Raw genomic sequence first — 16,799 nt, 5'->3', positions numbered from 1 at the left:
GGAAGATCCCACATGCCGCGGAGCGGCTGGGCCCGTGAGCCATGGCCGCTGAGCCTGCGTGTCCGGACCCTGTGCTCCGCAACAGGAGAGGCCACAGCAGTGAGAAGCCCGCGTACCGCAAAAAAAAAAAAAAAAAAAAAAAAAAAAGTAGATTACTGAAGATCAAGGAAATCACTACGAGCCCAACCTAAAATTTTAAATACTGCCCAGCAATGGAAATGATGAAATATGGACTCCTCCATCAACAGAAATGGATAAGCCTGTCACAGATACAATGAACTAGATGTCTCATCAGGTTCCTTCTCATTTTGAGATTTTATGAACGTGTTTTTAAAAAAGTTTAAGCCTTATGATAGATACACATACTTCCAATCCAACCACGTTTGCAGAGGCAAAGACCATACCTGCAAAATTAACTTTTTCAAAAATTTTCATTGTCAAGAAACTAAAGTGTCCACATTTGGGTCATTTATTTAACAAGACAAAGGCCACAATAATACAGTAGTTTCCTTAAAAGAAAAAGCTGTCCAAGATAGTCTCATATTCAAGAAAAATAAAGTAGAAAACATGTACCTAGAATGGTTTTAAAAATTCACAGGCAGAATCTCTATCTTTAAAGCAGTGTTTATCAGAGAGTGCCAAAAATTCTTGTGGACTATCAGGGAGACCACACCAAAAAAGAGAACAGCTGAACCGAATGCCAGTCACCCAAGCTTACTAGCAGTGATAGATGAAAAATATATACAGTGATAATCATTATGACCAAGATACGTAACACCCCATAACCAGTACTTACTGCAGCCAATGCTTACTCTCGAGGCTGTCAGACTTGACTCCCCTAACACTCTAAGGGGACTGCTCAACTTAGGCTTTCTATAAGAACTGTGACATTTTCTAAGTAAAAGTTAACTTTACTAAACCAAATCAGAATGAATTCCGAGCACTTTTAAGAATCTGCAAAAATAATTATTTTACAGTTGGGAAATGTGTCATACTCGCAAATGTATTTGCCCTGAGCACCCCACAAACTAGGTAAGACTGGAAATGTGAGGCCAAGCTTAAGTTACAGAGCTGTAGTGGCCTAGCAGTACACTAGCGCCCCTTCTAACAGTCCTGGCACACGGTCTGGGCACGGCCGGCTCTCTGCTGGGGGCGGCTTTCTCGGCTGTGAAGGCAGATCGTGCCCTCTGTCACTCACGGGGAGCAGTTCTGCCCAACTGTCTCCTTTCCACAACTTTATCATCAATCTCTTTACCAACAGCTCCGCTGCAGTCAGAAAACGCAAACAAGGAGCAATTTTCATGCCAGACTTGTGGAAAGCGCACAGCGCCAGGTTCCACACAGTGTGAAAGCGTGGAGGGGTTATTCTGCCGCGGGAGAGACAGCCTCCACGAGGAACAAGCACAAGGCTGGGACATTTTACATTCTTACACTAAAACGCATCTACCCACTTTCTTACGCCTAAACTCTGAAAAGAACCCAAATATTCACACGTGTGTGTGCGTGGCGACTGAAGAGGGGCACAGCAGGGGCACAAGATCATTTCACTCTCCAGAGATGACTGTATTATTTTGCATTTCCATAAAATGTATCATATCCCCTGAAAATATCTTTAAGGACTATACGACATTAGAAAACATACAAGGCTGAGATAAATGTCTGCAATGACCTGAAACCCATAAAACTGAACTTTTTGAATTATTCAAAATACATACTTTCGGACTGAAATCTGTTGGTCAAAAAATAGCACCTTACAAATCAATGAAAGGAAATGCTTCTAAAAAGCTTGCAAAGAATTTGTAAGAGACTTATTTTTTTAATTGGGTCATAATCACATGACTAATATGAAATTTAAAACATCCAAGTGAAGTAAAAACTGAGTATACTGGCTAGATAGTTCCAAATACTGAGATGCACGGTACTTAGAGTGATACTTTATCATTGTAACTGTCAATTACACTACACTCAGCCCAAGACTTAAACCCACCATAGGGCAGAATTTACCTTTAATGGGCTTCCCTTTAATCTGTTTTGTATTTCAATCTACTGATGCGATTGTCTGAAAAATATTCCGTATCTATAAGTAAAACAAATTTTTATGTTTTTAAAGATTCTGATACTATACAACTGAATTTACACTGTTCTAAATAATGCATTTTGCTGTAGTGTGTCTTAGGTCAACTGTCTTAGGGCTGTGATGTCTGTGCTCAGTGGAAAAGGACCTGCTAAGATCAAAGTGGTAGAGTGTTAAGTTGAAGGCCAGGGTGAATCAGCTCTGGGGCTTCTAGACCTCAGTTTATTCTACAATGTGAAACAAAACCAACACACCTTTAGGCTTTCCCTGGTCAATGCTGGGACCCATAAGATGGACTGTGGAGGGTTTAGCATAAATCCATTCTCCCCACTAAAAAACAAAAACAACACATAAACAAAAACTCTTAAGCTGGGTGGCAAGGAGGAGACTATTTTTGATTAAAGGCATTATCCTATACCTTAGAAATATCATAGCAAAAAATATAAAGCTTTGATTGGAGCACACACACAGACTGTTCTGTTTTTCATTTCACCTACTAGTGAAATTTAAAGATACCCAAAACAGGAAAAAAGTGTCTTATTTACGTTATGTTAAAGTATGAATATTTTCAACATTAACATTTTAAATAGTAGGTGGTTAAACTCTATAAACCCTAAACAATACTGTGCCCTCTGTTGATATGATTTTTAGCTATCTGAAAACGTGAAGTATTTAAAAAGATGATAACTGGAGAAGAAAGTACAATTACAGTCACAACCCTTCACGAAACAAATGTGAGCTTTCTGAAATGTGAACTTGAGCACAGCCTCAATTCTACCCTTTCAAGGAAAGTTCTGTGAATTGGGAGGGGGTGAGGAAAGGAACAATGCACTTAAAGTTCCATCCTTTTCAACAAGTATGTGTATGGTCTGATCAGCTGCAATGATGTTCCCAGAACATTAAGACAAAAGCATGTCTCTAATGAAGAAAAGCAGAAGTTTAAACGACTTCCCAAGTATATGAAATCACTTCTAGAATTAAGTACATACAATCACTTCCAAGATACATGGCTCAGAAATATTGATGCCATCTTTCTTGGTGCCAATAAAGCTATAGAAAATGTCACAAGAATTTTTAAACTGATGAGTACGGAGAAAGGATGAATAAACTGCTTCTACAAATGGGAAACAGACACCACACAGAATTAAACAGACCACTGCTCTCTAAATGACTGAAGGTCATGTTTATTATAGAACACGCTTAATATTTCACTTGCCAAGTTCAGGTCTGCACTGAGACAGCATCCATTTGTGATTTTGGTTTGAAGAAAAGCTAACAGAAAAGAAACAGAGTGGAGAATTAAAAAAAAAAAAAAAAAAAAGCAAAACATACAATTCAGGCTAAAAGGCAACTAATTTTCCTTGTACTATTCTTTTATTAGAATTAAAATAGGCAAAAGTATAACCAAAGGATTGTTCAATGCCTTTCTAGGTAAACAGTTTATCTTTTTGTTTAAATGCACTGAAGTGCACTAACAGTTACTATTTCCAGGGCTTGGTCTACAAGTTGGTGTATATTAATGATTTATCCTTTCATATATCAATTACTACTTGGAGCTGCTGATCATTTATTGCCACCTTGAGTGCAGCCAGAATTAATACTACACAGAGCTCTAAAACATTTTTCTGTGTGGAGAAAAAAAGAGGTGTTAATTAGAAAAATACAAACTTTATTCCAGAATATACCCAAAGCCACAAAACACAACTTTCAATTATCATTTTACTAATTCAGCAAGATCCATGAAATGCCAAAAGGTGGGTGATAAAACTCAGAAAGTTGTGATATTCATTCCCATGTTTAGGTGTCTGTCAAAGTAGAGGAAGTATGGCAAGCTCTATTCTGTAGGTGTTAACAATGGTGTCAAGGGTAATTTTTACAATATTTTCCCTTTTACTGAATAGTCCCCAAAGTTAAATGTTATTTTAATAAAAGGTTATTCTACATTGAAGTCATATATTTTTACATAGAGTAAAGGTATTAGAATTCGGAATTTCAGGAATGAAAATATGCACAATTGCATGTCCCTTGAAATAACCTAACATAAGGAGGTCCATCCCTCCATTCAAAGTATTTAAGATAACCATACTCAAAAGCTGGCCAACACATGCATACAGAGCAGTTCATTCCTAACCCATACCATAGTTCAGTATGTTGACCATTTAAGGGTTTAAGAAATGTAGAATCTGATTTGCGTTTAGTAAAATGAGAAACATAGGATCCTAAATTCACTGAAAAACAACAGTGCCACCTGCTGACATTGGAGATAAAGCACCAACTGCTTTGAAAACCACCAGCTCTGAAAAAGCAGCACATCAACAGCACACTGTCTACATGCATGGAATAAATACAAAGAAAAGATACAGTGTCCATATAAACAGAATAAATATTTTCGAGGGTGGGTCAGTTAAAAGTTAATTATTAAGTACTACATTCATGTCTTCCTCCCTAATGATCAATTATATGAAAAACAAATACCTGATTATGTGAGATATCAATTAAACACTAGGCTGCTGATAACGGCACAATTAACCAGATATAGATCTTTTCTAAATGTGACCAAAGTAAATTCTTTCACAAATCTTCACTTAGAGCTATAACTTACAAGTAGAAATAACAATATCACTGAAAAAAACAAAAACAGTCAAAAGAAACCAGCCAACTGTGGGATTGTGCTGTTTTTTTTTTTTTATTGTGTTTTCAATGGAGAAATACATCATCTGTTTACAAAATAGCTCTTGAAAAATACAAGGAGTACAGATACTATAAAACAAAGCAAACTCCAGTCATGAGACACTACGTACATCATGCGAAAGCAACAGTCTGATCTCCAAGTTATGAAAACTAGAATTAAAAAGTCACTACACAGAAAAGGTCCAAGTTCCCAGCTTGGCAAAACTTGGGTGCAGTTACATGAAACATTTAATAAACTGAATTCTTTTTCCCCAACGTGTAAACAAAATGACAAGACTAAATCTGTGCCTGGCAATTTCAATCTAACTCTGAAGCTACACAGAACACACAGACACCTTGTAGACTTCACCTGTTAGTCTGACCATCTTTTCTTCTTAGGTGGTAGGAGGAAGGGCAAGGTGACTGTGCAGAGCAAAGATGTGGGAAGTAGAAATACTGTATACTAGACATTACAAAGTATGGTGAAAAGAAAGCCTCAATTAATGCACAGCCTAAGGGGGAAAAGACTACACTCCAACTTCGGAAAATTAATTTAGAAGGATAGGGGGAGAGTTTAAGTAATTGCAGTTTAACATGAAAAATGCACGTGTGATAGAATGGAGCACAATGGAGGATTCATAAAACATGCTCATCAGAAAAATCTGTTAGGTTTGCTTTGTCCAGATTAAGAAAGAATAACTAAGCTTATCAACATCTGGCATCCCTCATATTCTGTAAAGATGAATGCTCTGCTGCTTAATTATGTGGAATTATTTACTGATAGGATAAAACAAAACGAAAAAAGGAGTAGAGAGCTGACTAGATGTCAAGTGCTTGCTAGAAATGATTTTTAAATGTTTCTACATGTAAAACTTACTGACAAATTTTGATCAACCATTTAAAAATAAAAATTTGTTTAAAATTCTTGGAGAAAATGCCTTTTTGCCCACGTTTAAAATTGAAAATCAACTTTACCATAGACAGGAGTTCTGTGGAGTGTACAAAATTCCTCATATTTAGAGATCAAATGGCCGTCCAAGACAGATATCATGTTTCACAGGCATGATTTTTAGTCACCCTAAAATTTCAGCCATGGGACCAAAATTTAGTGTTCTGTGCCATGTGGCCACAGGGTCACTGGTTTCACACCATGGCTTAAGAAAATACTGGCATTTTGTTTTTTTATGAAAGAAGTCCTACCTTATGCATACAAGCAAAAAGGGGAAAAGAAAAAGAACGGGGAGGGAGCGAAACCTTTGTTTCAAAGACAAGATATTGAAGGCAAAAGAATATGGAGCTTTAACAAGCTCAAAGAAAAAGATTCGTTGGCTGATCACTGATTGGTATGCACTCTAAACAATTCTATAAATAAAACCAATATAGCATTTCTTAATCATGACCCCATCAAAATGAAGTATCTCCTAATTATTCTTTCAATGTCAAATATATACCCTAGAGTTGACATTTCATTTTTAAAGGTTACAGCTACCTCATAGGGACTGAACTAGATGTTCAGCACTAAAGGATAAAGTACTCTTATCCTTTCTCTGAAGTATAACAGTACACCACTGCACAATGGCATCCAATTTGAAGACTGATGATAAAGGAAATTCTTCAGGAAAAAAATGAAAACCCATCAAGCTGAAAATCTAAAATTAGTTCTACTTTCTAATAAAAAAAAAAAAAAATACATAAAAGTGCATCATCACAACAAGGAATTCTTATGCCAGTTTGTATTGCAAGTTTTCCAAACAATGCAGCAAACATAAACCCAGTCCAGATGTCAATTATGAATACGAATACAGCTTGAGGTTTTTTTTTTTTTTTTAGGCAGTAATTTTTTGAAATAGTTAATGCAACTGTTGCTAACACAATAATAATAGTACTCCTGGCTTCACATACTAACCTGGACTTCCGATCAAGTGCTGATTAGCCCAGTGAGGGAGGTCACAAAAAAAACCTAAATCCATTTTCAGTCATGTCTAGTCTTGTACCCTCCATTCTCCTTTTTGAGCATTTGAAGACAACAGGTTGAGTTGGCAGATATTGTTTATGGACCCCTGAGGTTGTTTTTACCGATTCAATCTCAGTTTTATTGAATTCTTGATAACAGGAATAGGATTTGCAGGGAGAGCAGGGATATCAGAAAGGTCTGTACTGGATGTTTTCTGAGAATAAAAGCAAAGAACACAACATTGTTCAAAGTACTATAACTTAACAATGAGATTTCCTTCCCACTGCTTTACTTCCTAAGAAATGGATAGGACCTTATCCTAACTATTAAAAATTTAAAGAAAAACACTCTAAAATGTTTTCACAATGAAGTGTAAACAAACAGGCCTGTTACTATGAAATTCTTTGTTCTACCACTTGTAAAAATTTTCAAATAAGTAGCAATATTTTAGTAATATTTTAGCAATATACAAAAGCTAATTTCAAATACAGCTTTAATAAACACACTCCTCCAACAATCACCTATAATATACTTATTAGGTTCATGTTAAGTTATGTTTACTTGTAATACACTAACAGCTGTAATACTAACTGGCACTGGAGCACCCCCATGTGGGAGAACACTTAAAGTTCACCTTACACACAGGAGCAGCAGTAGCAGTTAACAGTAGTGAATGTATTATTTTCTGACCCTGTAAGTCAAAAATTAAATCTACACAACTCAGCAATAATTTGATTATTCCAAGTTTAGGGAGGTTTTATTATGTTAAAGACAATTAAATCACAAAGCCTTGTTTAACATCCAAAAACATAGAGATGGCATTTTTAAGTGTTTTATTATGGAAAATTCCAAACATACACAAAAATAGAGCATTATATAACGAATGCCTATGTATTCATTATCCAACTTCATCAACTGTCAAATCAAAGCCAATCCACAGGCCTCCCATCTTCACTCCCAGATTATTCTGAAGCAAATCCAGAGATCCTATCGTTTCATCTGTAAATATTTCAAGTTTATCTCAAAACAAGGATTCACTGTTAGACACAGTCACAGTATTATAATCACCTCCCCAGAAATAAATATGCCCCTTATATCACCAAATACAGGGATGTATTTTTAAAAAACTTTTAAAATCAATATAATCATCCCTTTTATATTATATAACTGGGTGATTTTTCTCTCAGTGGCTCTAGGGATCTTTTCATTAGAAAGAAAATTCTAATTCCTTATAAAAATATCTAAAAGGCAAACACCCAGGGTACGAATCATGATAGCGATGAAGTCAATAAGACAAACTATGAAAATAGTTCCCTAGAGATTAATGTGCAAACCAAAAGGCATGCAATTACAACCACGGAACTTCAGTTTGACAAACAAGTTTGTCCATGTATCAGTATCAAGCACAACACTTCCTGATGTTGTTGGGAGTTACTCCACCCCACAAAATTTTTATTAGGTAAAGGCTATGAAAAAAGAAGACATTTCAGAAGGTAGTCATAGTATTTATATCACTAGGGACTATGAATGTTAACAGCCAGCAAAAACACGTTGTAAACTGATCACATTAAAATAACTCTGAACCACAAAGCAGCACAGTATCACTGTATCATCAGTTCAGCAGCATCACTGGGCAGCAGTTGTCACCTCAGTTGTTTTGTAGAGGTTAACCAGTTTAATGTCTACTTAAAGAAAATATTCACTTTATGTCAGAGTTTGACCTAGACTTTGGAGTACACTCAATTTGAAAGGATTCAAGAAGAAAACAATTATTTCACAAACAAAATGAAGGTTCACAAATCAATGAAAAGAGTCCAGGTGCCTACTGTATGCAAGGGACTGTCACAAGTAGAATTTCTAGGACAAATGTAAAAATAATTTTAAAGAACTATGGATTACACTAGATTAATAATTGAAAATCAGAGGTGAAAAGTGAGGCAGAAGCACATTTTGAAAATTAAAAGGTATTTTTTAAAAAATCTATGAAGAATGGTTTTAAGTTCTAATTTAAATTTCACTCTCTGACCTATAAACAAAACCTCTTTGTGAAGACTACACATTGTGCAGTGAGCATTTAAATGATCTGCGATATCAAACAATATATAAGGGGATGAGTCAGCATCCTGATGGTGCAAAAGAACGGTTCCCTCACATCCAATGCTCCACCTCTGAATGCAATAAATACATTTGCAGGCTAGCAATTACTTTCACAAAGATAACTTTATTAAACTTCTGTATATGCTCATTTTAATTCATTATACAACACTAATCTTAACAACATTTATAAAATTCTCCTTGCTTTTTGCACTTAGTACCTGAGAGGCCAACAGGGAAGCCGCTGTCTGAATGGTTTCTGATTGAGTTGTACTTGTCTCTGTATCAAGTTGTTCCTGTGAGACAAAGAGGACGGGGGAGGAAAGAGACTTAAAAAAGGATAAAAGAACATAACTGGGTTTGGTGGCTAATAAAAAAGACAAATTGGAAGACAGGAGGGATCAAGAGAAAGACGTAACTACATTACAAAATCATCTATCATCATCAAAGGGTTAATCATCAAAAAAAGCCTCGTAGGTTACTTAACCATCTCAGATACACATAAATTTCTATTTGCCTACTTAAACCTTATAAGGCATGGTCGAAGTATCTCATGACTTTCCAACCAACTCCAACTTGGACATTGTAAACAAGCACTAATTAAAGACACGTACATGCATATTATAAAACGTTGCCCAGACAATAATTAACGGAATATAAACCCAAGCTCAGCTTTAGCTATGTGAAAAAAATAAAATCCATTCAGTATTATTAAATAAAATTACCCAGAAGCACAAACACTGCTCCCAGGCCTTTAATTAAAAGTAGAAAATGTCTCTAAAACATTCCTCCTTCCTTTGGGTTTCACATCCCCTTCTCAATAACCAATGCACTGATTCTACTCTAAGAATCATCAGAAAATACAGGGTGAACTGTTGTCATTCCACCGCTCTAACCTTTTTTAAAGGAGCGTCCAAAAATAATACATATACACACACACAAATGAAAATAAACATACAAAAATTTGAATTTCTATAAAACTATATAAAGAATAAAACAATGAAATACCAAATTTCTCCTATGAAATTGAAAAGGGTAAACAGTGTACTAGAAATGGAAGACTGCAGTCTCTCTGAGGCACAACTTAGCAATACATATTAAGTTTTAAAAGCATCTATTTGTCCCAGTAATTCCTCTTTCATTAATTTATCCTAATAAAATAAACATAAATGGATGGCAGGTATTTAGCTACAGCCAACATTACAGTAGAAAAGGGCAACTTCCTTTTTTAGCAGAAACAATTGCTAACAATAGGGAACTGGTTGAACAAAATATGGTTAACAGCCTTAAGACAGCATTCTATGCAGCTATTAGTAATATCTGTCGATTATGCAATGGCATGAACCATTTTTCTTGGTTTACAGAGTGAATAAAGATTTGAAAGCAAAACGCACTGGTATATATGCACACACAAAATCTAGAAAGACACCAAAAGAATACTTGCTAAAATATCTATCATGGAAATCAGGATAATTTGGGGAAAGGAGGAAGATTTCCAATTTTTCTACAACAAGGAGAAAAAAGTTAAAAGTCTTCAGTACATTTCAGTTTCTGAAAAAATGATGTTCAAAGTCTAATACTTTGGGCTAAACCAATCTTTCCCACCCCATTTACCTTGATTCAAGCCCCCTGCGCCACAGCTTCTGGCCAGAACTGTGTGCCAAAAACTGGTTCTCTAAACATACCACACTCTCACTCACCGCAACAGTGAGACGAACTTCTCATCTTGTCCTACCCCAAATCCTATGTACCCTTCAAGGACTACCCCAAATCCTATGTCTTCCTTCTATGAAGCCTTTACTAATTCTGCAGTCTTGCCTCTCACCACCCCCACCATCCTCAATTACTTTTTCTCTGATAACTTAATTAACCACTTCTACCCCTTATCTTCTCTACTTAAATATAAGTTCCACTAAAAACAGGAACATCTCACTCATCACTCTATTCCATCTAGTATCCACCAGATAACCCCACGTCTAGTAGGACCTCATACACTTGAGGAAGTAAATTTCAGTGCTATAAATTAACATTAAAAAGGGACAAACGCTTCTCTAAAAACAATACTGAAAACCTAAAACCTACAGAACGAAATACAGTGCAACATTATAAAGACATTTCTGTCACATCTGCTGTACTCTTAATTGTGTATGTATTCCAAGGCTAAGTTAGTATATACCTTTGTTTCTGTTTTATCACGTCCACTCAAAGCAAGACAGTTAGCATCGTCACTTGTCTCATCCTGTTTTTAAAAAAAAAAGCTTTATTCTCTAAAATGAAAATTTAGATTATTTGCCAATCAATGCTTTAATTTATAAAAATTTCTAAAGTATAAAAATAATTAACCTGTAAGATCGATCAAGTATGTCCTTAAAATAGGTTACTGGTTCACTTAAAATTATTTCTTCATGTTAACCAATCTGGCTTCAGTTTCTACCAAAATTTTAAAAAAGAACACGAGGAAAACTGTTACTGTTGATCACCACCACCTGAAGTATATTCCCCAAACCACTAAGTGCATAAAATATGTTTTGTAAGGAAGAGAAAAAAAAGAGTTCCTTGATCAAACAACTTAGGAGCTTGGAATACCCCCTTTCTGGGAGATTCACACACATTAGCACATAAAAGGTTCTGAGAAGTTCTAGAAAGAATCTTCTCTTTAACTTTCCTAAACTTAACCACAGAATCCCCCTGGCTTAGTAAGTCTTATTAACATCCTGAAGGAGGTCTGAAAACTGTTCTCCTCAGGTCTTATGTTTTCTGATTTATTATAATGCTATTTAAAACAAACAACATATTTTTTTGGTAACGAGGGGAAATGGGAAACCAAAAACGGGTATACTTCCCCATTCCTGCAGTGACGTGCAATAAACATCACTTTCTTAAGAAAAACAATTTCGGCACTAATTTCTCTGCTCTCTTTACTAGGCAGAACTAAAATTTAATTTTAAATGTGGCTTTAAAACAAGACATAGAAACCATGGCTAACCTACAGAGTAGAAAAGATTTAACACCAATATCAACCAATTCCCGTAAGAACTTTATTTGTATCCTGCGAACATACAAACTTAAAAAATAGTAACATAAGTTACAACTGGGCAAATTTCAATACCAACTGGATATGTGACACTATGGAATCATTATTAATATTGGTACATATACTGATCGGTGTATACATACACCGATCAGTATATGTACCGATATATATATCACACACAAATGTATATGGTGATAATATACTGTAGATGTGTTTTTGAAATATTTATGGTTGAAATGACATGCCTGGGATTTGCTTCATAACAATGGGAAAGGGAGTAGATTTATAGATGAAAGAAGACTGGCCTTGAGTTGTTAACCATTAAAGCTAAGTGATGTAAATGTAACTTGTTCATTACAATTTTGTACATGTTTGAAATATTCCATAACTTTAAATATATATATACATATAGCATCATGTAGCCATATAATTCAGGTGACAAGGCAAACTTTTTTCTATTTTTATTTTACATTTCTACCATCCATATGTATTTGAAAAGCTTTAGTACGTGATAAAAATTAAGTAGAACTAAAGTACTTGACAATACCTGAAACTCCATCTGTATACATGTTAGCATATTATTAATTGAGTAGGACCAGTGTTTCTTTCTGGTTTACTAAAATTTCTAATACCAAGTACTCATTAACAGAGAATGAACGACCCAGTAGGAGACCTTCAAAATCAGAATATTTGTAATAATCTTCTTCAACTTTAGCACCATGAGATTTAGGCCTGGGTTCTAATCCTGGCTCTGACTTTAATTAGCTTTATAAACAGGAAAGCTATTGAACCTCAAGTTCTTCTGGGAAAGGAGGAGATGATTAGTCTATGAGATATCCTAAAATCCTAAGATCCCTTCCATATCTTAAAATTCTATTTTTCTTAGTCAACTCCATGGAGCTGCCATAAGCAGGACTCAAACTGTGAGAAAATACATAGCACAGAAAATTACTGGGGGCAGGGGGTGGGGAGTGATGAACCTATATTTTTAAAGATACTTAAGAAACATGAATCAAGGATCCTAATTTACTTACAGATTTGAACAAATAAAAACTATTAAAAAAAAAAAAAAAAGCAGCAATGACATAATCAGGGACATCTGAGCCCTGACTAGATATTTGATATTAATGAACTGTTCATTTTTTTAGGTGGGTTTACTTTGTTTATACTTTTCTCTTTGTAATTATTATCTTTAGATACATGATTTTAAAAATACTAAGGAGGGCTTCCCTGGTGGCGCAGTGGTTGAGAGTCCGCCTGCCGATGCGGGGGACGCCGGTTCGCGCCCCGGTCCGGGAAGATCCCACGTGCCGCGGAGCGGCTGGGCTCGTGAGCCATGGCCGCTGAGCCTGCGCGTCCGGAGCCTGTGCTCCGCAACGGGAGAGGCCACAACAGTGAGAGGCCCGCGTACCGCAAAAAAAAAAAAAAAAAAAAAACAAAAAAACCCTAAGGAAATGATATGACTGAAGTCTGGATTTTGCATCTAAATAATACAAGTACAGGGGAAATGCAAAGGAAAGATAATTAAGGGTATAGTGGCTGAATTCACTATACCTGAAATTGCATGATGGGTACATGGGTACATGAAAGGATTCTCCTGTATATATTTAAATTTTTCCGTACTAAGTTAAAAAATCCTATATTCCTATTGCCTCTCTAAACTAGACATGAAACATGAGTGTTTTCTACCAAGGTAAGTGCAAATGAAATTACAAGCATTGTACTGATATACATTTTGGAACTCTCACAGGGTAAGGAATGAAGCCATTAACATTAAGGAGACAGAATGACAGGTATCTAGAGTTATGCTTACATATACCTTACTAAGGCAAAAAGAAATGTGAATTCTGAAATGCTCTGACAACTCCCAACAAATATCAATACACAGAAAGTGGCATTACACCAAAACTACATTCTTAGGTTGCTGTACAACACAATCATGTAGAACAGGGGCTTTTAATAAAAGATTACTAGGCCTGGAGAGTCTGATTCAGTGTATCTGGAGGAGGCCCTAAAATCTGTATTTTAAAAAACAAAAACAAAACAACAAATCCTGAAAAACTAATTCTGATGTACAACTGAGGTTGAAAATCACCGCCTTAAGAGAGAATTACAGAGACAAATGTGTTTCAGAATACATGGTGTAAGATATGATATACTATATGCCCATTTTCCATTCTCATTTAGCATCATCAGAGTGATAAAATTCATTAAATTATTCATGTGTAGTTAACAGTGACTGTTTCCAAAAAAATCTAAAACAAAAGGATTCAGAATAAGCTAGGAGTAATACTTATAAAGACAATAAACTTTCACTATTAAAAATCAAAACACTGCATAAGATACCTAGTTTTTTCCACCATTCTAAAGAAACTTTCACGCAATGCGTAAGTTCCTAAATAAAAAATTATCAACCAAAAATCACAACAAAATTGGTGTTTTCTGGGCTATCATCTCTTGGACAATGGTGAAAGTTTAATTAATAGAAAAACACAATGAGAGTGGCTCCAGGGAACAATGAAAGTGTGTTATAAGGCTACTTCTATTTTAAGACAAACATCAAAATCAGTGTACACTTCTAATGGTTTTCCTAAAACTATCTGAGACTTTGACAAGGTAAACCAGCCACTATAAAAAGTGGAAGTACTCTTCGAAAATTTCCTGAAGGGCTGGAGGATACAATCATTCAAGGTACCAAAACTAATCTCACTTCGCAGCTTATGGTCAGTCATTCAGTAAGAATTCCCTGAGAACCTCTCATATTCAGTGACCCCGTAACACCAAGTACAGTGTAGAAGCTCCAAAACTCCACCTGGATCAAAGAAGCAAAACACTGTGTCCAAAGGGGCCACCAAAGAATTGGTACACATGAAACATACAGTTATGAGAGAATAATAAATTAAGATGAGATGTAAATCCATGCTAAGTTGTGTTACAGCCTAGACATGCTATAGAAATTTAAACAAGGAACACAGCTTTATGAAGGAGTTAGACACTGAAAAGGGTAGAAGAGGGTGAAAAGAACCGTGGCACTAAAGCACCACCTAAAAGTAATCTAAAAGCTCTCCTCCATATGCTGCCTCTCAACTTGGGCTCACAAATGTCTTCTTCCACTGGATTTTAAAACAGGTAAAGGTGGTATTCCCATGGCTAACTAATATATAGATACCTCTTCTGTTCTGGTTTTCTTGGGACTCTCCTCTTTATGAGGTGAGGATGTCCTCTTGACTCCTACTATAGGATTAGGTGTCTTTGTTGCTGCATTTCCTGAAGGTCTTGGTGGTGGGTTTACCAGACGTGTTGAAGAAACAACTCTGGAGACCGTAGGCTTTGGTGGTGATGAAATGGCTGGTTGTGTGGCAGTTTGAGGAATGCTTTCACTCGATGTACCTAAGTACATAAATACATAAAAGTTAAATCATATCAACATCAAGTTACAAGTAAAGCTTTTTTATTTTATTCATAAGTTTACAGGTAAATAATAAAATGGTATTAAAAAACTGAATTCAAGCTACTTAACTAACAAAGCCATCTTTCAAAATGAAGGCTACAACCAAATATAATGCAAGTATTGTCAAATCTGTCAATCTCCTTACCCCCTGAGCTTTCACTGGAATTTACTTGTGGCACAGAAACTTCAGTAGCCTGTATGTTGGTCACAGATGCTGCTGTTACAGCTGGAGCAGGACTGTTCCTGCTAAAAATGGGGAAAAAAATTAAAAAATGAAAAAAGCAAAGAGAGATGTATAAAATTCAATAATAAAATGTAGTATGTGCAGGAGTTATCCTCTAAAGTAAATGATTCTTTAGTTTTACTTCTCATACGTATATATACATCAGTAACTAACTTTATTTAATAAAATATAATCAACAATCAAAAGCACAGAAACATTCTAAAGCAGTGCTAGTCAACAGAACTTCCTATAACTATGACCTATATCCACGCTACCCCATACGGTGGCCACTATACAGATGTAGCTACTCTACACTTGAAACAGAACTAGTGGGAAACGGAATGTTTAATTTCATTTAGTATTAAGTTTAAACTGCCGCATGTGGCTAGTGACTAACATATTTGACAGAACAGCTAAAAAAAAAATCTGTTCTTATTTGACTTGGGGTAATTGACTTAAATGATTTGGGGTATAAGAAAATATGATCAAAAGCTGTAAAGAAGAAAATGGTCTGAGAATTAGAAATAAGTTTCTGCATACAAAACGTAAAGGTTCATGAAACCCTAAAAGCCCATCCAGTGGCCCATATAAACAACAAAGGATCTCAAAACCCAATCACTTGGGGGCTTCCCTGGTGGCGCAGTGGTTGAGGGTCCGCCTGCCGATGCAGGGGACGTGGGTTCGTGCCCCGGTCCGGGAAGATCCCACGTGCCGCGGGGCGGCTGGGCCCGTGAGCCATGGCCGCTGAGCCTGCGCGTCCGGAGCCTGTGCTCCGCAACGGGAGAGGCCACAACAGTGAGAGGCCCGCGTACCACAAAAAAAAAAAAAAAACACAACAGAACAACCCAATCCCTCCTTCAACGTTCTGGACCCCACTCACTCCTGTCCTCTCGGGAAACTCAAATCACCCCTCCTTCACTGTCCTATCTATTCAACTTTTCTCTCTCAAATAAATCCTATACATTAGCGTTTAAATAATCTCATTTTTATCATCTCCTGAAAGAAAAAAGCGAAAAGTCCTCTGTGGTTATTCAGTCTCCTTCAACTACAGCTTATTCAACTCCAACTGTTGAATGATGATGCCATGAAAAGGTGGGCAAAACGCGAGGACTTAGATTTTTGGTGCATACATGACATTCACGAAGCTCCACAGAGCTTTGGAGCTCACTGGTATACGGAAGTAAATGAGGTCAAGAGAGTGGGTGATACCACACCCCCAAGAATACAAAGAAGGCATAAAGGACTAACGAGAGAGCCCTGAAAGGCACAAACATCTAACGATTAAACAGAAAAGAACTG

The 16,799-nt window shown here is 36.2% G+C and overlaps 1 protein-coding gene and 1 long non-coding RNA gene across 10 annotated transcripts in view; both read right to left on the bottom strand.

Moving 5' to 3' along the window:
• LOC114487112 (uncharacterized) overlaps window positions 1-2,386 on the bottom strand; it is a 10,448-nt gene extending 8,062 nt beyond the window's left edge. The window contains exon 1 of the long non-coding RNA XR_003681834.1: window positions 2,329-2,386. This is a non-coding gene — a long non-coding RNA (uncharacterized lncRNA). The remainder of the gene's footprint in view (window positions 1-2,328) is intronic.
• Window positions 2,387-3,247: 861 nt separating this feature from the next.
• The window catches only part of PAPOLA (poly(A) polymerase alpha), a 61,126-nt gene continuing 47,574 nt past the window's right edge, over window positions 3,248-16,799 (bottom strand). For 3 of the 9 annotated variants that reach the window (XM_028496375.2, XM_055088705.1, XM_055088704.1), the window contains 5 exons: window positions 15,423-15,523; window positions 14,996-15,216; window positions 10,969-11,031; window positions 9,014-9,088; window positions 4,721-6,912 (listed from right to left, as the gene is read on the bottom strand). In XM_028496375.2, the coding sequence (XP_028352176.1) occupies window positions 6,817-6,912; window positions 9,014-9,088; window positions 10,969-11,031; window positions 14,996-15,216; window positions 15,423-15,523 (556 nt within the window). In that variant the 3' untranslated portion in view covers window positions 4,721-6,816. Of the gene's footprint in view, window positions 3,347-4,720; window positions 6,913-9,013; window positions 9,089-10,968; window positions 11,032-14,995; window positions 15,217-15,422; window positions 15,524-16,799 lie in introns of those variants that run through there. The other 6 variants (XR_008618741.1, XM_055088701.1, XM_007129521.4 and 3 more) reach the window with 6 other exon arrangements.

This window comes from Physeter macrocephalus, chromosome 11 (assembly GCF_002837175.3).
Source record: "Physeter macrocephalus isolate SW-GA chromosome 11, ASM283717v5, whole genome shotgun sequence".
Classification (NCBI taxonomy): Eukaryota; Metazoa; Chordata; class Mammalia; order Artiodactyla; family Physeteridae; genus Physeter; species Physeter macrocephalus.
The sequence above is the reverse complement of the archived record's forward strand: the minus strand, read 5'-3'. Positions and strand labels throughout refer to the sequence as shown.